A 25,750-nucleotide genomic window follows, 5' to 3' on the forward strand; every position below is an offset into this window, starting at 1 on the left:
TTGCTACAGATAAATCTAGCTACCCAGGCAGATAGATTTATCCACTTTGAGAGCAAAATTCTTCAATTCAAGAGATCTAGTAGTATAACTCTTTAGGTATTCAGCTACCATTTACTTTCCTCTAAAAAATTATTCTCACCATTTGAAACATCCTATAATTCAATTATGGCTTCTTGAACAAGGTCATCTATGACACAGAGCATGAGTGCATGTCAAACCATAGTCTACTTCCACTTACAAGTATATTCAGTCTCTACTCTTCTTTGTGTGTGCAATATTATATTTTAAATAGTTACTATCTTTGTGAAAATGTATTTCTGCCTACTAATTTTCTGAGAGCATTGATAACCTCTTTGTTTCTTAAACTGTAAATAATAGGATTCAGCATAGGAGAAGCAATAGCATAAACTGCGGACATTATTTTGTCTGCCTCCAGGTCATTGCCAAAAGCAGGTCGAACATAGGTGTATATTACACCTCCATAGTATAATGACACAACTGTGAGGTGGGATGCACAGGTAGAAAAGGCCTTCATCTTTTTCTCAGCAGAACGAATTTTCAGTATGGCTATGATGATGTATGTGTAAGATAAGACTGTTAAAAGGAAGCAAACCATACCCAATAGAACATCTGCTGTTACAACCACCACATTATTGATATAAGGGTCCGAGCAGGCTGCCTTTAACAGTGGTGGGATTTCACAAAAGAAGTGGTTAAGAATGTTGTGCTCACTGAATTTTAACCTCAGCATTAAGCTAGTGTGGACCATTGAATTAATGAATCCAACCAGCCAAACAGCTGCAGCCATTAGAATACAAGTCCTCTTGCTCATGATGGTTGTATAATGCAATGGGATGCATATTGCGACATAGCGATCATATGCCATTACTGTCAGGAGCATGAGCTCTGTACCTAAGGCTGTGACAAAGATATATAACTGAGCTATGCATCCACTGTAGGAAATCATTTTCTCATCTGACAGGGTGATCTGTAAAATCTTAGGAATAGCAGTAGTTGTGCAACAAATGTCTAAGATGGACAAGTTGATGAGAAAGAAGTACATGGGAGTGTGAAGGCGAGAGTCAGCGGTAATGATGATAGAGATCAAAGTATTGCCCAGCAAGGCTAGTATGTAGATAATAAAGAATATGGCAAAAAATAAGGGTTGGAGTTGTGGATGATTGGAGAATCCCATCAGATAAAAGTTGATGGACATGGTCTGGTTCTTTCCTTCCATTATGTTTTTCTGTAGGAATAAAATAGAAAAGAATATTAGAAAACTACAAGATGAGTCCAACCACAAGAATAGGTTTGTGCTCCTAGCAAGCTGTTAAATCTGTTTAGAAAGTTAGCAGTGCTAAGCATTGAATTAATATAGTTTGTCGTCAACTTGATTGCATATGTGTGACATATAGTCAGCATTACAGTGGTACTGGTGGGAGGTTCTGTATCAATAAAGCATATTGTGGCATCAAGACACCCAGTAGATACTGCAAAGAGATGAGAGAGGAATGAATGATGGGCAGAGTATTGGGTGTTTCTGCAGAGCTAACACAGCCTGTGAGCAGTACAAGCAGTACTAATATCAATGAATAAAGAATGAATTACCACCCCTAAAATTAAAAAGTCTTTCACTGGCTGCAGAAAGCCAGGAGTGGAAGCTGGCTCAAATTATAAAGAAATGAAAATAGGAGACAATTTATTTATTTTCTTTATAACATTTATAGTCCACTGATATACAAATCTCAGTGGCACACATGTAAATGTATATAATGATACAAGTATTAAACAAAAAATAAAACAGCATAATTCACCTAAAGGAGGTAATTTTCAAAGGAATTACATATGTAAATGAAATATTGCAGCCATTTTCAAAAGACATTTATGTGCTTAAAGTGCACTTATGCATTTTAAGTACACAGTCTAGAGACTGTTTTGAAGAGTGATGATTCAAGTGAAGTGAATCAAATCATGATGAACCTGGAAGATATAGTAGGCATGATTGACAAACTGAAAAATAGCAAATCTCCCGGAGTGGATGATATTAACTCCAAGGTTCAGAAGCAACTAAAAAATGAAATTTCAGATCTATTACAAGTAATTTATAACCTATCATTAAAATTGTCCATTGTAACTGAAGTCTGGAAGGTAGCCAATGTAACCCCAATATTTAAAAATAGCTGCAGGGTGATCCAGGAACCTATAGACCGGTAATCTAACTTCAGTGCTGGGAAAATCGTGGAAACCATACTAAGAAACAAAATCACAGAACATATAGATAAACATGGTTTAATGAGACCCAGCTAGCATGGATTAACCTAAGGGAAGTCTTGCCTCACAAATCTGCTATATTTTTTTGGAAGGGGTATGTTGTATTTGTGGCATTTGTGGACCCTTGTTCACTGTGGAGATGACTCTGCCCACGGGGAGGGGCTCTGTGGAGAACCACAGTGATAGGCTAAATGCAGATAGCAGACACAGAAAAGATAGAGAGCTTTTAATGTAGAGATGTGAATCAGAACCGGAATCGGTTCCCATTCCGGTTCCGATTCACACCCTGAATTTATTTTCGTGTGGCCTGATTGGGTTTTTTTTTATCGGCTGCGCCCAAGCCGATAAACAAAAAACCCACCCCGACCCTTTAAAACAGCTCCCTTAGCTTCCCCCACCCTCCCCAAAACATTTTAAAATTACCTGGTGGTCCGGGGGGGTCCCAGTAGTGATCTCCCGCTCTCGGGCCGTTGGCTGCCACTAATAAAAATGGTGCTGATGGCTCTTTGCCCTTACCATGTGACAGGGTATCCGTTACATGAATATCGGTATATAAAAAAAAATGCTAAATAAATAAATAAATAATAAGTTTCAAAGGCTCTCCAGGGCCGACCTTTCCACCCTCCAAAATGGCACAGAAACTATCTGCTCTTACTTCCCCTATCTGCTCTTACTTCCCCTTAAATTTGAAAATTAATCAGTTGTTTACTCTTTCAAAAAGTACAAAGACCAGGGGTCACACAATGAAGTTATTAGGTAATACATTTAAAACTAATAAGAGAACATATTTTTTTGCTCAATGCATAATTAAGCTCTGGAATTCCATGGTAAAAGCTTTTGGCTGCATTTAAAAAAGGTTTGGACAAGATTCTGGAGGAAAAGTCCATTAGCCATTATTAAGGTAGACTTGCAGAAACCCACTGCTTAAACCTCGGATAAGCAGCTTGCAATCTCTCTACCCCTCGGGATCCTGCTGGGTACCTGTGACCTGGTGTGGCCACTGTTAGAAACAGGATACTGGGCTTGATGGACCTTTGGTCTGACCCAGTATGGCAAGTCTTATGTTCTTATTAGAGAGACAGAGGAAGCATGTATGTGTGAGAGAGGCAGAGGAAACATATGTTTGTGCATGTGAGAGACAGAGAAAATGTGTGTGTGTTTGTGAGAGAGAGAGAGCTTGTTTGTTTGTGAGAGATAAAGAGGAAACCAGTGTATTCTTGATAGCAAAAATATGCATTTTAAATTATCAATGAAGCCCTAATTTAAATTACAATTATGCATTGAAAGAGAAATGTATATTTTATAATAATTATATTAATGTGGTCAGTTGATCAATACCCTTTGGGCCTGATTTTAAAAAGCATTTACTCGAGTAAAAACCAGGTTTACTGGAGTAAATTCACTTTACTTGAGTAAGTGGGTTTTTGAAAATTGCTACAATATATGCCATTGACTTGTCTATAGGATTTACTCACATAAGTGCACTTTACTTGAGTAAATGGCTTTTGAAAATTGCTACAATAGTAGCTACATTTACGCATGTAACTCCTTTTGAAAATTACCCCCTTTGTTCATAATTTACTGCACCATAGTGTACTGCATCCTCATCATGTTCTGTTTTTAAATCCTCCCTATTATTCTTTTGTGAAATAGAAGAGTTATTTTCGATATCATGACGGTGATACTGATAACTATCTGAGTCTGGATGGCATGTACTAGACAGGAATAGATCAATATTCACAAAGGCAGAGAGTTCCACTTTTCCTGCCAGAGTCTGATAGGTAAAGTGATGCAGATTTCCAGCTGGAATTCAGAGTGACGATCGCCCTAAATCTCGCCACTAGAACACAGCCAGATGGAATTAGGGTGCTGGGGTCGGCAGAACAGGAGCAACTGGGGATCACTCCTGCCCTATTTTGACTTTGGAGACCCCGTGCGAGGGCAAGAGGTATTGAGAGATAGGGAAAGGTTGGAGAGAAGTGGGGTTAGCAGCACTGGGGGAAGGAGGGGGGCAGTCTTATTTTTTCTAATAAATGAAACAACTCTCCAAACAATGTAAAACAGTGAATAAAAATATTAAATAATAATATGAAAAACAAAACAAAAGTATTTTCCATGCAGACTCCAACACAAAATAGCTCTGACACAGCCTGCAATCTCCTCTCCTTCCCTCTCAACTCTAAAATTCATCTTGAAAGCACTCAGTTACATCTCCCCTCATTTCTTCCCTCCCTCTGCTCAGACTATAAAAATACAAATAAATAAACTCTGCCCAGCATGATACCATCCCTCCCTGTGGGCTTCCAAAAACATCTTCTTGTCCCTGCGTCCAGAAAAAAAAAGTAATCGCTGCCGAGGCTGCCTTCCCTCTTTTCTGTCTGTAAAGGGAGAAAGGGCCGAGCAGAGCTCCATCACTTCAAAAACGGATCTCAAATTCACTTAAAGGGAATTAGCACGTCTGAGGTCTCCCTGTCATCGAGGCAGTGCTGATATTCTTCTTCTTCAGTTATTCACCTTTCAGTCAGTAAGCATTAGGAGATAACGAGGCTATTTTGGCAGGGATGCACATTCTTTACTATAGAAGAAGCTCATTTCATTGGTCTGTTTTTGCATTCAGGGTGCCTGAGGTTTTTATTGGAAATAGTGGGGACGCTCTAATTGAATAGAGAGGTGCCATCATGGGATTGATAGCAGACCATGAAATATAGGGACATAAACTGTCTAGCTCAGGTAGGAATGCATGTTACAAGTCTATAAGTCTTGATTGTGAGTAAACAAGACCTTCTTGGCTCATTAGCAGCCTGCAGTAAATAAATGAACATATTGATGAGCGATATCACAAGATTAACAATATATAGAAAGTGGAAGTGTGAAGGCTTCAGGTGTGAATGACATGGCATCACTCACATAGAGACTTCTTTTATGAAAGAAAGATAGGAGACGTTTTAAAATTGAGATACAAAATGATGTGAAGCTTGAGATATGCAGCCAAGCCCCTATTACAAGATGTGTGCAGCTAAACGGTCCTGGGAAAATGACACTAACGCTTCAGAAGCACCGCGTGCATGGACAGTGTAATTTCATTCAATACATAACAAGCCTAGAGTAACGTTTTAATTGAGACTTTTAGCTAGAGAAAGAGATGAAATGTAAGTACAGCAACACAAAAATACAGAAAAATTAAGAAACGATTCCAAAGTATTAAACATGAATCAGTAGAAAGGAATATGTTGGACTCTGACTTACTTCCTCCTAAAGCTGCAATAAATATATTTTGCTCTGAGGGCTCAACAAGGTGAATGAACATCATTCCCCCTACAAACAAACACATTTAGGTGACTGAGTGTAAGAGGGCAGAAGTGAGAAAACAATATCTATGGTGGTCCCTCCTCCTACAGAGCATAAGCTCTCCTTTATCAGGCTGAGACAAATACTTTTCTTCCCAGAGGTCTGCTTTTACCAAACAATTTGACGAAATCTAATCGCTGCTGCTGCTACTGGCCATCTAGAAACCAAAATTATTTTGAGTGAAATGGACCTTTTTTACATAAGCTTAATGTTGGCATTTTCTTCAATGTAATAATCTTGATTTTCTTTCCTGCCTTTTCTGCTTTAGACCTGATCTCACTGGATATGTTTCAGTCGCCGATCTTTCAAGTATTCTGTCTCCTGCAATATTATCTTTGTTACAATCTCTTCTTCCTTTCTAGGCTCCTGATCCCAAACTGCCTCCAATCTCTTTGGGGATCTTACCTGCTGAGACAGGTGACTCTTCTTCAGGAGATCCAGAAATCTTCCTCCCTTCATGGATTAGCTTGTTCCCTTATCACAGTCAGTTTCTGGCTCGTTCCATCATGCAGTGTTGTTTTTCTCCAAGCATGAATGGTTTTCCTGTAAGATCTTGGGATTTCAGTTTATTCTGCTCTTGGATAGGAAGAGTCTGTAGGAGAAACCAACTGTCTGTGACTTTATTCCCCTTCCTCCTAAAGTCCACCATTCAAACTCCCATCCTTTCAATAATTTATCTTCCGTTTTAAAAGATTCTAAACTACTTAGGCAGAAATTCAAAATTAAATGCATAAACATAAACATTTCAAGAGAGATAGCTATGTTAGACTCTATCAGCACTATCAACAAAAAGGCTGGTAGCATCCTCCAGACCCGCTGATGTGTTGTGGCTTTCACTTTCTCTGATGACTTTTATCTTTGAAAGCTAATGCCTCAATAAACCAGTAAGTCTAAAAGAGCAATCAGCTTCTTTTACAAACATGCAAAGCGTTTCAATAAATCCATTCACACAGCTTGCAATATTTTCACCTTATGCAGAACTACAAGGTGGGGGCAGAGGGTGAATAGTAATAATATTAGTACTAATAAAATACTAGTACTAATAATCACAAATAAAGAAAACATACCCTTTTGTTAGCAAATGGATCCTTTCTTCACTGATATTAAGGAGTTCATAGATTCCTGAATCTTTTATACACATTTGTAACAACCCCAGGGATCCCATCCTGCAGCTTGTTACCCTGAGGAAGTCCCTTCATACTTTAAATCTTCTGGTAAAGAAATATAAAGAATGTGTGCAGTTAAATCATCCTCTGAATCCCACATGGACACCACACATACTGGGGCCAGTGTAATAAGAACCGCACGGAAATTTGCACTGATTTTTATGATTTTTCTGAGTAGATATCTTTAGCACACATGACAAAGATGATTGGCAGTATAGGATGTAATACGGCCATGACAATTGGATATATGCATAAAATCCATGTACACCAAATGCACATGCTGCCATAATGCATGTAATAATGCACACTCGTGTAGTAAATTACGCAACATCTGTGCAGAAACCCACACAGACACCCATAGGCGTGTGAACAACCACGATTGATTCTTGGGGTGAAAATCTTTCTTTTTCAAAAAATGAATAAACTAGTGGTCTGGAAGTTGATGTGAAGGTGGGTAGAGCAATATCAGACCCCTTCACGATCGGACTCTGACCACTAGCGAGAGCGTGAAATGCAGATCAGCAATTCTGCCTCATTGAGAAGCTGCGTTCTCTCTACCAGTTTCATCCAGCACTGGGCTGACTCACAAAAGCATTAAAAAAAATGGTCTCACACCAGTGCTTTCACTAACTTCTGCTCTGACCCAGGTATTAAAAACCCACTAACCCAATTTTCCTGCTAGTGTGGCTCCCTGAATTGTTCATGATTAGATAATCGTCTCTTTTGCATGCCATTAGCATGCATAAGAACATAAGAAATTGCCATGCTGGGTCAGACCAAGGGTCCATCAAGCCCAGCATCCTGTTTCCAACAGAGGCCAAAACCAGGCCACAAGAACCTGGCAATTACCCAAACACTAAGAAGAACCCATGCTACTGATGCAATTAATAGCAGTGGCTATTCCCTAAGTAAAATTGATTAATAGCCATTAATGGACTTCTCCTCCAAGAACTTATCTAAACCTTTTTTGAACCCAGCTACACTATAGAGTCACATGTCAGGACTGCTACAGACCTCCACCAGAGGTTTATAGCAGTCACCAGCTATGTGACCAACTATCCTTAAGAACCTAAAAGTATACTCATTATTTCCCCGATTTGCCAGTTGTATAGGAGAAGTAAAGCAGTGTGATTAGTGGAGAAAAATCTTAAGGATAAATACAAAAATTAATGAGCTGTTTTAAATGAAGGACTGCTCCATACAAAAGAAATCCCTGGTTTCTAAGTCTGACTCTCATGTGATCCTCAACAGATCCTATGATCCATCTAATCCTTAGTTCTTCTCTCAGCTTTTCCGCTATTTCACCTTGGAAATCTCATTTTACTTTTGTATGCCTCAGTTTATTCAAATTAAACAGTGTTAATAATAACATCCAGAAGCTGTCTTACACTTGCAGAGATGCCCTTCCCAAAATTATTTCACATGTTTCAGACTCAAAAACCTGCAAAGTGCATTGAGACCCTGTTTAGAATCCAGACCAGAGATTTCTGGAAGAACAGATTTGTATAGGTGAGGCTGAAAAATACTATAAACCAATATTTATAGATTAAGACTATTCCTGGGAGTGTGAGGATGCTGTAATGGGGATTCATAACATAAATCACATTATAGCAAAGTGAACTTTGTGTTATCTTCATATAAACATATTCCATTGTAGGTGATGGTACCTAACAGCACTCATTTTCCATTCTCTATAGCTCAATAAAGCCCTGCAGTGACAAACTAGCCTATTGGGCAATACTTATCTAGCCATTTTGTTACTTTAACAGACTGAGTAATTTGCAATGTCAGCCATTAATGATGCAACATTTTGCCTATTTACAACGCTCTCTGTTTTTGGATCAAGCAAACACAAGCGACTCTAATAAGCATCTCTGGGAAAATTAAAGTTTAGTGTCTGCAAAATGGAATTTACACATCCTGGTGCTAGATGATGTAACTTTAAGAGAGTTTTAAAAGAAAAGATTTGGAAGTTTTAGAGCAGGGGCCCCCAAACTTGATCCTTGGGGCTGCAACCCAGTCAAATTTTAAGGATTTACAGAATGATCTATTTTCATGCACTGTCTCCATTATATGCAAATAAATATCATGCATATTCATTGCAGATATCCTAAAATCTAATTATGTTTTGCCTCTGAGAACCTAAGCTGGAGACCTCTGGTCCATATTCAGAAGTATTTAGATGGATAACTCAAACGTTATCCAGCTAAATTAATATTTGGACAGTTAGCCAGTTAATAAATTAACCAGCTAGAATTTAGCTGGTTAAGGTAGGGGCATTCCAGGGGCATAACTGGAAGGTCTTGAGTGTGCCTAATAAGTTATCCAGTTAACTCTGGTATTAAAAGTTAGCCAGCTATCTTAGGCCTAGATTCATCAAATCACGATAAATAATAGCGCGTTCGCAGGCAATGATAAAAAGATGTGCTTGGTTAGAGAAATTAAGGACACCATGTATGTAATTATCATGACACACAATACTCTATCACATCGAGTGATGCACTAATATGTCATGTGCCATTTTATACACCGCATGGCATTTTACAAACAGCGCATTATTTTCTTTGTTTATATATACTGGCTTCCTGCAGCTGCCTCTTTAAGGATCTCAGATGTTGGAGAGAGAGAAGAGGAGGTGAATCGGTTAGTTGATTAGTTGGAGTTTAGGAGGCATTTTTCTTGATTACTTGAGTGACTTCTCCTGTTTAGTGTTCTCATCTGATTCCCTTTCCCTTTGTCTCTTTATCTATGTGTGGACGTTTTTGTGTGTTTGTCTTTATGATTGCGTGGAGGAGTGAGGAGAAGATGAGTGACAAGGAGAAGTAGTGAGGAGCAGAGGAAGAGTAGTAAAGAATGGAGGAGGGATGAGGAGTAGATGAGTGGTGGATTGGTGTGGAGTGGAGTGGTGAGAAGCAGGAGTGGGGATGAGGAGAGGTGGGAAAGGAAAGGAGGGGTAGGAGGAGGAGGGCAGGAGTGGTAGAAGGAGGAGGAGGAGAAGAAGGGACATTAGGAGTAGAGATAGTGAAGAAAGAAGGGATAGAAGGAGATGGGAGGGGGAAAGGGCTAGGCAGGTGAGTGTGGCAGGAGAAGGATGGCAGGGAAGGGCTAGACAGAGATGGCAGGGGTGGAGATGTCAGGGCAGTTGCTGGATGGGGAAGGAAGGGAGGGGAATGGGGAGTGGGAGTGAGAGTGAGAGTAAGAACTGTCCTGCAAGAGGAATTGGCAACCCACTCCTCCGGCAGCCAGGCTGTAGGTCAGCTGTATCTACATGCTTACATGTTCACCGTGGAGGACAACAAGCAGCTCATCATTGGCATCCTTCAGAATTACCACCTGGGTGTGATGATCTCCACGGCTTCCAAGGGCCAGATATGGTGGACTATCACAAAGGCTATATCATGACGCAGTGACATAAAGAGGACTGGAGAGCAGTGGCACACCGCCACCAGGACATCAAGGTGCAGTTAAAGAAGAAGGTGGCAAGCAGGAACAAATACATGCACCAGACAGGAGGAGGAGACCATTGACCATTGACCAATTGTCCTGACGCCAATGAAGGAAGGCTGATTGAACAGCTGAGACTGGACGAGTTTGAGGAGATGGATGAGGCCCTTGACATGATGTGATCCAAGGTCAGTAAGTGACATCACCTGCAAATGTCAAGTCTGCTATGTATGTCTGCATTTGTTTTTGCATAGGATGCTTACACTAAATGATGCAAAGTAAACATCTTACACAAAACAGTACATGTGCTCTTCTTAGCATGGATATTTATGTTTTCTTTGTTTCCACAGCTCTTGTCCAGGAAACCCCTGGTCCCAGCCATGAAGCTGCAGGTACCAGCAACGCAGGCCTAGGTCTTAGAGGCCCCTTTCAATTGGATGCTGAGAAGCATGGGAATTCTACCCATATAGATTCTAATGAATATTTAGTCTCTTGTATTTCCTTTTGGACTCTATACCCTCTCAGACATAAAGTGCCACACCCCACCAAGTTGATCCTCCCTATCATTGTGATATAATTTGTACCCTGGTATAGCACTGTCCCATTGGTTATCCTCCTTCCATCAGATCTCTGTGATGCCAATTATGTCTGTCATCATTCACTGCTATACCCTCTAACTTTCCCATCTTACTTCTTAGACTTCTGGCATTGGCATACAAACATTTCAAAGCAAAGTTCAGGAGATGGCACAGGTAAGCCATGTAGAAATAGTGTTCTGAAAAAAGACTTCCAAAGGGCCACAGCATCAAATTTCAAAGTGAAATCCATGCGAATGCCTTTTGCAAAATAAAAGTTTAATTGATAACAATAAAAATCTGGAAAATGTTACGATTTCAACTGCTATTTAGTTTCACTGTACCCTGCCTACAATGTCTTCCTACCAGCAGAGGCATCTCACTATCTCATCCCTGGTCTGATGACTCAGCCTCACTATCTCATCCCTGATCTCATGACTCAAGTCTATATTTCAGCCTCCCCTCCACAAAGGGACCTCAACGAGCTTACTCTCAAGTCTGGCTAAGCTCCTCCTTCCTGCCTGCTCCACAATCAGACTCCAGCCCTACATAACCCTACCTTACCAAACCAAAGATGCTTCTGCATCTTCTCCCTTGGCTTCTTGCCCTAGCAACTCTTGCCTTGCAACCTACCCAGACCTATCCTAGTCTTGCCTTGTGGCCTCTGAGCCTCCTTGCTCGTAGCCTTGTCTTGTGGCCTACAGGCTTTCTTGCTCCTAGCCTTGCCTTGTGGCCATCTGTCCTTCTCACTCCTTGTCTTGCCTTATGGCCATCCATCCTTCTGTTCTTAGCCTTTCCTTGCATGTGGCCTAAAGGCCTTCTTGTGCTTTACTTTGCCTTATGGCCTATCTAGGCCTTCCCCTGACTTCTGGCCTATCAAGAGCTTACCTTGCTCTGAGGCTTATCTGGGCCTCTCCTTGTCTTGCCTCTCAGGGCCTTCCAACATAATGCTGCTTTTGGGATTTTATGTTCTATATTCTGTTATCCTTGTCTCACACTGTCCTGTCCTATCTTAGTCCAAACCTCAGTTCCAGTCTTACCTACACGTTGTTCCTATCTAAGCCTCATTTCCAGTCTTACCTGTACTGTAAGCAAGTTTAAGGGTGCAGGGACATGAATGCTGCAGGACACTTCCTATTGCCCTCCCACCTTACTTCACAACCCTAAGCCAGGAAAAGACAACCTGTATTCTCCTCAGAAACAAACTTATTTCACAGATTTGGCAGGGCTTAGCATTTACAAAATAACAAAAATTCTTGTGTCCAACATCCTGACCACTAAGCACTAGTTTCTAACATCCTGGCCACTAAGCACCAGTTTTCCCTAATGAATGTTTGGTATCATGGGTGATTTCACACATGCCATCAACCTCAGCCTGCTTAATATATTAATATTTATGGCTAACTTACTTACCCCTAGTCCCAGCTTCAGGTGATATCCCTCTGTTTTATCTCTGAAGCAGACGCTGGCTGGAGGTCTGGAGTAGGTGGGCAGAGGAGAGGCTTGCTTCCTGGGCTTGGAATTGGAAGAGTAGGCAGGCAATCCCAGAACGAGACTTACTTCTGGCTCTGATACTTGCCAGGCTATCTGAGTTTGCTCTCACCCCTCAGTGTCCCAGACTCTGTCCCTCTCTGCACCTGAGCTGCACCTCCTCTCTGGTCTCCTGCCCCAGTCTCTTGGCTCACCTAGTCTTCTCCCTCCTCAGAAGCAGGGCTGCTGGTCTACTACAGGTTCTCCTTTCTTTTCTTTCAGGGGTCCCTTCTCTGATTTCAGGGTTTTTTCTCAGGATTCTCCCTGAGGTTCACTTCTCCAGGGGGTTCTTTGCTTTTTTGGGTCTTGCTCTCTTCTTCTTCTTTGCCCCATCTTATATTTTCCATATGATAAATATGCATAAGCTTATAATCCCGTGGTGGGTGGAGGGTCTTTGCTGCATTGCAGGTCTTTTCCCTCTCCCTATTTCTTCGGGGAGGGGGGGGGGGGGGAGAGAACTGCCATGTCTGTATGCCAAGCTGTGAGTCATAATGTTTTCCTCTCACTCAGACTGCCCCCTTCTCTCTTCCAAGGGTGGGGGTATTTGTGGCCCCTGGACTCTGCTTTGGCTCATCCATGACTCCTGCTTATGAGCTTAGGTTGTAAAGTCTCTCTGTATGTTTTTTTTTTTTATTTAGACAGACATTTGCAAACAGTCACATCTTGATAAAGTATCTTTTAGTGTTTCAGGGTAAGTCTGTTGTTTATTACACTGAGAAAGTACTGTTAAAGTTCATCTGGGCAAAAAGTTATTTCCCTTGCTGTGACAATGCTTTTGGGACCTGTCAGTACACTGGCCGGTACATTTCTTGGTTTTTATGATTCATATTGGTGGTTCAGTGGTAAAACATGAGATATCTCCCTACATTTCCCATTTCTTAAGTGGGGTGAGCCAGCAATGGAGCTTCACTTGCTTAAGCTTAACTACTGGTACTATGCAGGCCTCAGCTGTAGCACATGTATGACCACCAATCATGACATCATCAACGTGAGGTATAAATAATGCAACAATAATAATAATCATGGTACTGATAAGGAATTATAACAGCAATAACAGACTGGGAGAATGCAATAATGTAAAAGATAGGACAATAGTGAATAAAACCATGTTATAATGAGGAAAGGCAAAAAGTGTAATGAAGAAAAGTAAATGGGTTATATATAGAAATATGAGGTAGGGATACCATCTCAGAAGTGTGATCACTGGTTATCTGGTACTCATACAGTTCCCGAAATGGGTGCTGTGGGAGGTTTCACAAGTGCATAGCTTTACAGCAAGACCTTCTACATGTGTGACTCATTAGGCCTTTACCCTTTTGAAGAGGGTGACTGAAAATAGGATGTGGGCTGCGCTTACCATTGCTAGGGCAGGTAAGGCATAAGACAGTATGTAGTCAGTTTGTAAAATGTCTTCATCTCTGGAATCATAATTGTAGTTAGCAACTTCTGCTCTGTCTTGGTCTTGATATGTGGCCTGAGTTTGAAACCAACATGGAGACTATGTTGGTTTGGCCTGCTTCCAGTTCTGGCCATGGAGAACCTTAAATGCCCTATTGACCCTGATTTGGAGAAATTATAGGAGACATCTGAACAGCAGTAGGAGATGTCAAAAACTTATGATGGAAGATCATGGGGTCACAAAAAATCAGAAGGAAAAGTTTAGCATTTCACGGGCTCATGTTCCAGCTAAAGTACCACCAGCATAACCAGAGTCTTAGAAACCTCCCTGAGGGTGAAAACCTGACAGGACAAAGAACTAACAGAAGATGGATGTGAACATCAGGCAAGTGGGCCTCAATTTGGGAGGGGGATCAGGGTAACTTAGGTTTAATTCATCTTGTTTTGACATAAGAAACTTTGTACATGATACTCTCATAAGAGTAAAAAAAACTGTGTTATCTATAAAAAGAAGACTTTACTAATGTACAGAGAAAAAAAGGGTAGAGCTTCTCATGAGCATCTGGCTGGAGAGGTCCTGTCCCTCTGTTCTTCCCAAATGTGCCTGCATTGCTTATTGATATACAATAATAAATTTAAATTTGTTTCTACTAAATTTGGTGTGGTATCTTTGTGTCTGCAATAAGTGCCTTAAGCGTGATCTAGCGCTTAACATTTTGGCACCCCAAATGGGATTCAGTGGCGGCTGCAGCCAGCGTACATTGTGCAGTCTTGCTTCTGAGTCTGGTGGACAGGTTCAGATTCAACACTGGTACTCGGACATCAATTGGCTCTCGTCCGATGGAAGTTACCCAGATAAAGATTTCTGGATGTTTATTCAGACGTGATACCCAGAGACTGGCAGACAGATAGACCGAAGATTTTTGGCTGTCTATTTAAAAGTACTACCCAGAGACAGACAAAAGGGAGAGACTGCTCGCACCTCTGCAAAAGACTGATCTGTTATGAAAGTATAATTTTGTTGTTTGCAAGTAAGAGATTTTCTTCGGCCAATTGTAGATAAAAGTGCACTATGGGGGGATCACGTGATGTAGTGAGCAGTGAGGACGCTTCTCCCTCGCGCTCCAGGCACTTCTCCCCTATAACTCCTCTGCATCATGGAAATTCCTGCAGCAAATTACTTTGAAACAGCTTAAAAGACTTCCTTACCATCTCGGCAGGTAAATACTTTAGCGGCATATACAGGGGGGATGGCATGTCCATGCGACTGCCTCGCAAAGACAAAGATAAAGCGAGCAGACCCAAGCCAACATGGCCACCGCAATAAACGCCAGCCCCAAAGCTGGGAGAAATGAAACCAAGCCAGCGGTGATCACAGCAGCAGTAGTCGTGGCTTTAAATCCGCATTTTAACGAACTTTCCTCCCAGATTACAGAGATTAGAAACTCGCTTATTGACTACAATGCATGCATAGAGCTGCTGGAGGGGTGAATCCATGTGGTGGAGGATGACACTACTAATCTGCAGCAGAAGCTGGCAAACTTAGAGAAAAAAGTCGTAGCCCAAGACACTAAAATAGAGGACTTGGAAAACAGATCACGTCGGGCTAATCTAAGAATTGTGGGGCCGGCTGATAGTATAGCAGACAATTGTCTAGTACATCTCATTGAAACACGGATACCAACTGAACTGGGCCTATCGGAGCTCGTAGGGCAGCTGAAAGTGAAGCGCGCCCACAGAGTGAGGCCCAAACAACCGGAAAGGAGATCGCAAAGGTTAATACATAAGAACATAAGAACATGCCATACTGGGTCAGACCAAGGGTCCATCAAGCCCAGCATCCTGTTTTCAACAGTGGCCAATCCAGGCCATAAGAACCTGGCAAGTACCCCAAAACTAAGTCTATTCCATGTTACCATTGCTAGTAATAGCAGTGGCTATTTTTTAAGTCAACTTAATTAATAGCAGGTAATGGACTTCTCCTCCAAGAACTTATCCAATCCTTTTTTAAACACAGCTATACTAACTGCACTAACCACATCCTCTGGTAACAAATTCCAGAGGATGTGGTTAGTCCAGTGCATTGAGTAAAAAAGAACTTTCTCCAATTAGTTTTATGTTCAAACGTTTTTTATTGAGCAAACTGCAAAACAGTGGACCCAGGCAGTGTTGTCACTTCCACCGCCTAGGAATATAACATAGAAGAACAAAATTTCAACTCTTTTACAAAGATGTAGACCTCCCCCCCCTCCCAAACCCCCCTCCCCCCCCCCCCCCCCAGCTCCTGAGCTCCTATATCTTCCGGTGGAGGAGGCGCAATACAAGCGGACGTCTGACCGCCCACAAGGGATCATGTATCCCCAGTCCTTCGTCAGTCATTCAGTATCAAGCTCCGTGCTTTGGGAGAGAGCGACTGTAAGTAAGGATCCCAGATCTTCAGTACTCTCCAACGATGTAGAGGTGATGATCTAGATGCCAAAGATTCCATTTCCAACAATTTATGAAAAGAGTTTCTCCACATCCAATAAGAAGGAGGATCCGCAGAACGCCAATGAAGCAAAATCAGCTTTTTCCCCACTTGACAAGCCTTAAGAAAAAGCAAACGAGGCTCAGCGCCCTTTATCACCAAAGGGCCCACTGAGCCAAACAACAATGTGGACGGAGAGAACGGAACCACAACGTTCAACAAGGCTTCCATGTAATGGGTGATACGAGACCAAAAAGGACGGACCTTCGGGCAGGTCCAAAAAGCATGAGAAATTGTCCCGATCACTGCTTCTCCAATTAGTTTTAAATGTGCCACATGCTAACTTCATGGAGTGCCCCCTAGTCTTTCTATTATCCGAAAGAGTAAATAACCGATTCACATCTACCAGTTCTAGACCTCTCATGATTTTAAACACCTCTATCATATCCCCCCTCAGCCATCTCTTCTCCAAGCTGAAAAGTCCTAACCTCTTTAGTCTTTCCTCATAGGGGAGCTGTTCCATTCCCCTTATCATTCCTTAAAAAAGAGAGATATTTCATGAGGGGAAGTGGCTTCTACTTTTTCAAGTTTTTCCACCAATATAGCTCAGCTTCGGCGAGCATTTGCACCAGTTTGCACTACATTGGTGAACAGATTTTCCATTATCTTCCATTATCTTCCTGGCAAAGTTGAACATTTGATATAATTCAGAAATCAAATTCTTTGATACCCCAAAAGAAGCAGAACTTTTCATAAAAAACATCCTGCTGGAACCTATATGAACTCAACGCACCCCAGACAACAACAGAGTTCCAAGAAGGAGGGGTAGTTATGTGACAAAGAAATAAAAAGAAGACGTGCCTGAGAGTCAACACTTTACAAGCATTTGGACAATCCCGGCATACTGAATGAGCTCTAACCTAATGTGCATTACAGTTTAGACTCTGGTTAAGTTTTGTAAGCTCGAAAGAGCAAGTGGCATGTTCAGTACTGGTTAAGACACTTCTCTTTGAAGCAGAAAAAAAAAAACCTGAGTAGGAAAGTTGCTTTGTTAAAATGAATTGAGGGAGCTCTCCTTTTGGAAGAGTTTTTGTTTGCTTGACACTGTAAATTGTTTGATATTCAGGGTACATTATTGAATGGAGTGAGTTATAGTATGGTAATGTGTAAGAGAAGAAAATAGATTAATTAAATAACATATCCTTAGATGTCAGAGAAAAAAAAGAGGAAGAACTTATATACATATAATCAATGCTAATGTATTTGTTGATTAAATAGTATGGCATATCCTAATGGTAACAGATATATCCCAGTTTTGCCTTTACCCAATGAGAGTCCAATTCAAAATTCAGAAATACAGGACTCCAGGCTATGTTTTACTGATGGATCCATCCTGTTTGTAGCAGTAATTTGCAACATAATTTAACCATATATGCTAATTTAGATTGTTTTCTCTCTTATACATTATCACCTTAGGAAATGGAACAAAGGGGTTTTGTATTTGCAGATGGAGAGCAGCTATCACACCACAAGTTATGGTAGTGCCTCCTAGAGGTATAACTATAGAGACAAGAAAGTAGCTTCATGACTGCTATTTGCTGAATTAAGCCATATCAGAATGTTTAGTTTCAAGGAACCTGTAATTTAACTTTAATCATTACATTAACTTTGTTGTATGCCAGATTTTATATTTTCCTGGTTGACAACATAAAGCCTTCTCTGCCATGTGAGAAGTAATGCTTGAAGATTACATTTTTTCCCTGTTTGATTTTTTTCATTTCTAATTCTGACTTTTATTTTGGATTAATCCAAACACTTTCCAAACATGTTCCAAATACTTTGTGGTCTAATTTATTTAGCTCAAATATTTGTTAATTGTTGTTGTCTGTCTTCATGTGTTATCTGTGTGTCATTGTATTCTTCAGTTGTAATGAATGAATTTATATAGTCAGTTCAGTGAAATGTATGTTTTTCTGTAATGTCTAAGTACGTAAGTTGTTTGTGGTTTGGACTATTGCATGTTACCTTATAATAAAGTGGGAACATTATGCAGATTAGTAATAGTATATGTAGGGATTATTTGATGCTGGGAGTTATTGACATGATGGAATTCTCTTTGATTAATTTGAATTTGTTTTGCTCTTATATTAGGCTTTAATCCATAATATATACATCTAACTTAATAATGAATTAAGAGGCTATGCTCTGATGTAAATAATGTACGACAATTGAGGTGCTCAAATTTATGAATGATACAAAATTATGCAGAATAGTTAAATCTCAAGTGGATTGTGATTAATTTCAGGAAGACCTTGTGAGACTGTAAGACTGGGCTGCCAAATGGCAGATTAATTTTAATGTAGACAAGTGTGAGGTGATGCGTATAGGAAAGAAATAACATTTTCTGTAGTTAAACAATTTTAAGTAGGGATGTGAATCGTGTCCTCGATCGTCTTAACGATCGATTTCGGCTGGGAGGGGGAGGGAATCGTATTGTTGCCGTTTGGGGGGGTAAAATATCGTGAAAAATCGTGAAAAATCGTTAAAAAATCGAAAAATCGAAAAATCGAAAAACCGGCACATTAAAACCCCCTAAAACCCACCCCCGACCCTTTAAATTAAATCCCCCACCCTCCCGAACCCCCCCCAAATAACTTAAATAACCTGCGGGTCCAGCGGCGGTCCGGAACGGCAGCGGTCCGGAACGGGCTCCTGCTCCTGCATCTTGTCGTCTTCGGCCGGCGCCATTTTCCAAAATGGCGCCGAAAAATGGCGGCGGCCATAGACGAAAAAGATTGGACGGCAGGAGGTCCTTCCGGACCCCCGCTGGACTTTTGGCAAGTCTCGTGGGGGTCAGGAGGCCCCCCACAAGCTGGCCAAAAGTTCCTGGAGGTCCAGCGGGGGTCAGGGAGCGATTTCCCGCCGCGAATCGTTTTCGTACGGAAAATGGCGCCGGCAGGAGATCGACTGCAGGAGGTCGTTCAGCGAGGCGCCGGAACCCTCGCTGAACGACCTCCTGCAGTCAATCTCCTGCCGGCGCCATTTTCCGTACGAAAACGATTCGCGGCGGGAAATCGCTCCCTGACCCCCGCTGGACCTCCAGGAACTTTTGGCCAGCTTGTGGGGGGCCTCCTGACCCCCACGAGACTTGCCAAAAGTCCAGCGGGGGTCCGGAAGGACCTCCTGCCGTCCAATCTTTTTCGTCTATGGCCGCCGCCATTTTTCGGCGCCATTTTGGAAAATGGCGCCGGCCGAAGACGACAAGATGCAGGAGCAGGAGCCCGTTCCGGACCGCTGCCGTTCCGGACCGCCGCTGGACCCGCAGGTTATTTAAGTTATTTGGGGGGGGTTCGGGAGGGTGGGGGATTTAATTTAAAGGGTCGGGGGTGGGTTTTAGGGGGTTTTAGTGTGCCGGCTCACGATTCTAACGATTTATAACGATAAATCGTTAGAATCTGTATTGTATTGTGTTCCATAACGGTTTAAGACGATATTAAAATTATCGGACGATAATTTTAATCGTCCTAAAACGATTCACATCCCTAATTTTAAGTACTGTCTTAGGAGTTACCACCCAGGAAAGAGATCTAGGCATCATAGTAGATAATACATTGAAATTATTGGCTCAATGTGCTATGGCAGACAAAAAAGCAAACAGAATATTAGGAATTATTAGGAAGGGAATGGCAAATAAAATGATAGATTTCATAATGCATGTGTATCGCTCCATGGTGAGACCACACCTTGAATACTTTGTGCAATTCTGATCTCCAAGTCTCAAAACAGATATAGTTGCTATGGAGAAAGTGCAGAGAAGAGCAACCAAAATGATAAGGGGCATGTGATGGCTCCCCCATAAAGAAAGCTATAGAGGTTAGGGCTGTTCAGTTTGGAAAAGAGATGGCTGGGGGGGGGGGGATATGATAGAGGTATACAAAATCATGAAAGGACTTAAACAGGTTTATGTAAATTGGTTATTTACTCTCACATAATAGAAGGACTAGGGGGCCCTCCATGAAGTTAGCATGTAGATCATTTAAAACAAATCAAAGACAATTATTTTTCACTCAGCACATAGTTAACTCTGGATTTCATTGCCACAGGATGTGGTTTCAGCAGTTATTGTAACTGATTTAAAAAAGGTTTGATTGTTCCTTAAAGAAAAAATCCATAAACTGCTATTAATCACTAAGGAATAGTAGTTTAAGATCTACTGAATGTTTAGGTACTTGCCAGGTACTTGTGACTTCGATTGGCCACTGTTAGAAACAGGATACTGGGCTTGATGGACCCTTGGTCTTATCAGGTAAGGCATATCTTATGTTCTAAACCCTGGATGTCTTAATCAGGAATAATCTTCTACGTGCTTTCATCTCATCGACCACATCCAGGAATATATTTGATCTTATGACCCAGAAAAGCATTGTCTTTAAAACAAGAAACAAAAGTGTGAAGGACCTCGGTTTATCATACTCATGAGCAAATTCACTAAGAAAGTAGCTCTATCCAGAACTATAGAATTGGGTTATTCATGAAACTTGATTAAGTCCAAAACATTTTCTTTAGGTTTATCTACCAAATTTTCCTCCATCTAAGAATCATTACTTTTCACTCCTAATATGTAAAACACCTTAGAAATCTCAGGTATTACCTCTTTGAAGATCTTCAGAAAGTCTAAATAAAACCTTCTGAGCATCTCCAAAGGAGGAACCAAAGAGCAAAGTGTAACATTTAGAAATCTCACTTTTAAACATCTGGAATAATAACCCATACTTTCCAATTTCCTATTAAGTACTTGGTTATCTTTTATCAAAGAAACATTTACATCACACAAATTAGTACACATATCAGACACTTTGGCAATTTGCTCAATATGCTGCAAAATTTTCTGTGATTGAGTGCTAACTTGAGCAGAAAAGGTTCCAATTAAACTAAGAACTGAGTCTATTCTTGCAGTTAAAGAAGATTCCAAATGGGGAATGGCTGTCCAAAGTGATTCTAAAACTATTGTAGCAGGGCCAGCCTTCAAAACAGGAGAAGATAGCATAATTATTGGACCTAACTGAGACTTCCCAACCGGAAGGGAAATAAGAGTAGCAGTGGAAATAAATCTCAGATCCTTCTCCGGGTCTCAGTAGAGCAGGCACCTGCAGTGGATTCTGGTCCAAGGGACTAAGAGAGACTGAAGACTCAGATTGAATGGAAACAGCACTGCTACTTTCTCCAAGTTCTGCTTGTCCCACGTCTTGACTGGTAAAATAAAAGGCCTCCAGGGTTAATTGGATCAGTTGACGGGGACCAACTTCAGATTACCTTTTCTTTTCTTTTCCATAACTTAGGAGAAATCAGGTACTGAGAGAAGAAGAACATCCAGAGCAAAAATTCACAGAGGGGCATGAGTCTTTTTATGTGGTGCCAGGATGGAGACATTAGCAGCAGTGACCAAGTCCCTGTATGTTATCACAGCAAGATGGAGTTCCTCCTCCTCACTCAGTTCCCTAAATGAGCCATTTTGTCAATGGGATGTCAAGCAGTCCCCTCTGCTGAACAGAGAGTGCAAGTTGGAAGCAATATCCACAAGAGTGCATTAGTCCATGTAGAAGAGTCCAGGTTCAAAGTCTTTTGAAATTTGTATACAAGATTTGCAGGTACACAAGTATCCATGGACCTTGCTCTTCCTATTTTTTTGGACTTTGAAAATACACATGTATGTTTCAAAATCTATTCATGTATTTCCCTTTCTCGATGCAACACCGCCTCTAAGAGAGCCGTCTTTACTACAGCAAAATCTAGCTACCTAAATAGACAGATGTAGCTGCTTTGAGGGAAAAGGTTTTCAACCAAAGGGATGATTCTGAGTAACTCCTTAAGTATGCAGCTACCATTTCTCTGAAAGTTATCCTCAACCCTTGAAAGTTCCTATATTTCAATTATAGTTTCTTCAGCAATGCCATCTTTGATACAGAGCACGAGTAAAAGTCAAGTCAAATGTATTCATTCTCTACCTTTTTTCTGTGTGTTACTATCTTTGTGAAAACACATTTCTGCCCAATAATTTTCTAAGAGCATTGATAACCTCTTTGTTTCTTAAACTGTAAATAATCGGGTTCAGCACAGGAGAGACAATAGCATAACATGCAGATATGACTTTGTCTGCCTCCAGGTCATTGCTGAAAGCAGGTCGAACATAAGTGTATATTACACCTCCATAGAATAATGATACAACGGTGAGGTGAGATGCACAGGTAGAAAAGGCCTTCCTCTTTTTCTCAGTAGAATTAATTTTTAATATAGTTAAGATGATATATGTGTAAGATATGACTGTTAAAAGGAAGCAAACCATACCCAATAGAACATCTGCCATTATAATTACCACATTATTGATAAACGTGTCGGAGCAGGCCACCTTTAATACTGGTGGGATTTCACAGAAGAAGTGGTTAAGAAAGTTGTGCTGACAGAATTTTAACCTCAGGATTAAACTAGTGTGCATCATTGAATTCATGAATCCAAGCACCCAGACAGCTGCAGCCAGAATAATACAAGTCCTCTTGCTCATGATGGTTGTATAATGCAGCGGGATGCATATTGCAACATAGTGATCGCACGCCATCACTGTCAAGAGCATGGTCTCTGTACTCAAGGCTGCAGAGAAGAGATATAACTGAGCTATGCATCCAGAGTAGGAAATAGATTTCTCCTCTGACAGGATTATCTGTAAAAGTTTAGGAATAGCAGTTGTTGTGCAACAAATGTCTAACAAGGACAAGTTGATGAGAAAGAAGTACATGGGAGTATGAAGGCGAGAGTCAGTGGCAATGATGGTAGAGATCACAGTATTGCCCAGCAAGGCTAGCATGTAGATAATAAAGAATATGGGAAAAAATAAGGGTTGGAGGTGTGGATGATTAGAGAATCCCATCAGATAAAATTTGATGGACACGGTCTCATTCCTTCCATCCATTATGGCAGAAACGTTTATCTATAGGAATGAAACAGAAAAGAATATTAGAAAAATGCTAGATGTGAGTCCAATAATAAGCATAGAATTAATCTATGAAAAACATATGAAAAGTGGGGCGGATTTTTAAAGGGTTACGCGTGTAATATTTGCACATAACCCTTTCAAACCCACACCTGCATGTGCAAAGCCTATTTTGCAAAGCCCCGGCGAGACACGCAAGCCCCGTGGCATGCGTATGTCCCGGGGCTTGAAAAAAAGGGGCGGGGAGTGGGCGGGGCAGGGGCGGAACCGAGGTCTCCGGCACAGCGGCTGTGCTGGGGGATCGCACCCCGGCCCTCGGCCCACATGCGCAACCTACGCCTGCCAGGAGGCAAACATAAATAAATAAATAAATACATACATTTAGGTAGGGCTGGGGGAAGGGTTAGATAGGGGATGGGAGGGGAAGGTGGGGGGGGGGGGGGGCGGGAGGGAATGGGAAAAGCCATTGGGGCTCCCCTAGGGCTCGGTGCGCGCAAGGTACACAAGTGTGCACCCCCTTGTGCGCACTGACCCCGGATTTTATAACATACGCGCGGCTGCGCACGCATGTTATAAAATCGGGCGTAGATTTGTGTGCGCCAGGTTGTGCACACAAATCTAAGCCCGCGCGTAGATACGAAAATCTGGCCCAGTATGTTTAATCAAGAATAGTTTAGCACCAAACTCCCTTGCGGCAAAATCTTCCCATTAGATTATTAGCAGCTCATGAAACTACACTTGTCTGCAGACTATGATTACTACAGTATTGCTAGTAGACTTGGAGATATTGGTACAATTTTTCCAAAGATTTATCGAGCTGTGTCTATGAGTTGGTAAGAGACTATTGTGCTCCTGACTGGTGTATATGGAATATGGGGGAAGGATCTGGGGTAGAGAATACAAGCTGAAGGTTAGAGGGGAGGGGTGGAGGATGTAGATCCTAAGAATACAGACAAAAAAAGGGAAGGAGCCTCATGACACTAGCTGTTGAGTTTGGAGAAGAGATAGCAGAGGGGGGATATGATAGAGGTCTATAAGATCATGAAATACTAGAATGGATAAATGTGAATTGGTTATTTCCTCTTTTATAATAGAGGACTAGGGGGCACTCCATGAAGTTAACATGTAGCACATTTAAAATAAATCAGAAAAAAATATTTTTCACTCAACACACAATTAAGTTGTGGAATTCATTGCTAGATGATGTGGTTAAGGAAGCTAGTGTAGCTGGGTTTAAAATAGGTTTGGATAAGTTCCTGGATGAGAAGTCCAAAAAATGCTATTAATCAATAGGGAATAGCCACTGCTTGTTGCTAGCATTTTTAGCATGGAATCTAATATTTTGGTATTGGCCGCTGTTGGAAACAGGATACTGGGCTTGATGGAGACTCAGTCTGACCCAATATGGTAACCTCTTATGTTCTTATATTCTTATGTTCAAGTTCCTGTCCACAGATAGTCTACAGCATCCATGAACCCGCTGATAGCATGAATAACTATAAACTATGACCTTTCATGCATTTCCTGTAACATGAGCTGAATAATTAATTATTATGAGTATATTCTGAGAAATTTTCTATCTACGAGCTTGTTTATTCAAATAGGCTTTTAATACCTTATAGAATCTGACAACTGGGGTCATGGTTTTGATTTAATTTACCAACTCATTCCAGAAACATGGCTCTGCTACATAATTTATTCTCTCTGTAGAGTTCACCAGCTGTACCTGTTTAATTGATGGGATAGACAAGAGATGTTGGAAATGTGACCTTAAATTATGAGTGGCTGATAAAGTTTCAAATATAAATTAAAGCAGACTGGGGCAAGGCCATTAATAGCTTTAAAAGGTAATAATAAAACTTTACATTTGATACAATACCTAATAGGCAACCAGTGCATTTGAGCTAGTATAGGGGAAATGTGTTCTCTAATATCTTTATTGGTCATAATCTTCACAGCGTTTCTACTAGCTGTAGTACTTTTAAAATGCAATCTGGAAGGCCAGTATTCAGAACATTGCAGTAATCAATCAAAGATAGAGATTACTAAGGTATACATTGCAGTTTTTAAATCTTTTTTCGAAAAAGTAAGAATCCAAACGCCTCATGATTAGGAGTCTGGTTTGCATTATTGAGAAAACCTTTCCCATGTTCTGTAACTCAGGCTGTTACTTTTCTTGATTTTCAGGTTTAGCATGAGTTCTCTCTCCCTTCTGAAACTTCTACTAAATCCTGAACATTAAAATGGTTTCTCTTATGTCCTGTATCTGTACCTTCTGACTGAGAGCTTTTGTGGACAAATCACCCCAGTACAATCAACAAGCAAATAACACGGGAGTTCCAGGAAGGGGAAAAAGAAAATGGAAACCTTAAAATAGTTGTAGAGGGAGAAGAAACTTTTATTTTTTTGTCTGTCTACACATTCTGGTCCTTGGGGGAAAAAACAGCTCAGTATAATCAATAAAGATGAAAGCTAGAGTGGGAAGATCACACCACGGGCTCAAAAGATGGCACCTGCATACAGTTGCATAAACCCTCCAAGGCAGTATGAGATGGGCAAAAAGGCA

The 25,750-nt window shown here is 41.0% G+C and overlaps 2 protein-coding genes across 2 annotated transcripts; both read right to left on the reverse strand.

Moving 5' to 3' along the window:
• Positions 1-295: 295 nt before the first annotated feature.
• LOC115075259 (olfactory receptor 13A1-like) lies at positions 296-1,237 on the reverse strand. The gene has a single exon (XM_029575552.1). It carries the CDS (start codon positions 1,235-1,237, stop codon positions 296-298), a length of 942 nt encoding a protein of 313 aa, XP_029431412.1.
• A 20,984-nt stretch (positions 1,238-22,221) lies between these two features.
• Positions 22,222-23,163, reverse strand: LOC115075260 (olfactory receptor 13G1-like). Its single transcript, XM_029575553.1, has one exon. It carries the CDS (start codon positions 23,161-23,163, stop codon positions 22,222-22,224), a length of 942 nt encoding a protein of 313 aa, XP_029431413.1.
• Positions 23,164-25,750: the final 2,587 nt, after the last annotated feature.

Source organism: Rhinatrema bivittatum, chromosome 13, assembly GCF_901001135.1.
Source record: "Rhinatrema bivittatum chromosome 13, aRhiBiv1.1, whole genome shotgun sequence".
NCBI classification, from domain to species: Eukaryota; Metazoa; Chordata; class Amphibia; order Gymnophiona; family Rhinatrematidae; genus Rhinatrema; species Rhinatrema bivittatum.

Bases quoted from the DNA above. Each gene is read 5' to 3' on its own strand.
- LOC115075259 (XM_029575552.1), bottom strand. From the start codon at position 1,237: ATGGAAGGAAAGAACCAGACCATGTCCATCAACTTTTATCTGATGGGA.
- LOC115075260 (XM_029575553.1), bottom strand. From the start codon at position 23,163: ATGGATGGAAGGAATGAGACCGTGTCCATCAAATTTTATCTGATGGGA.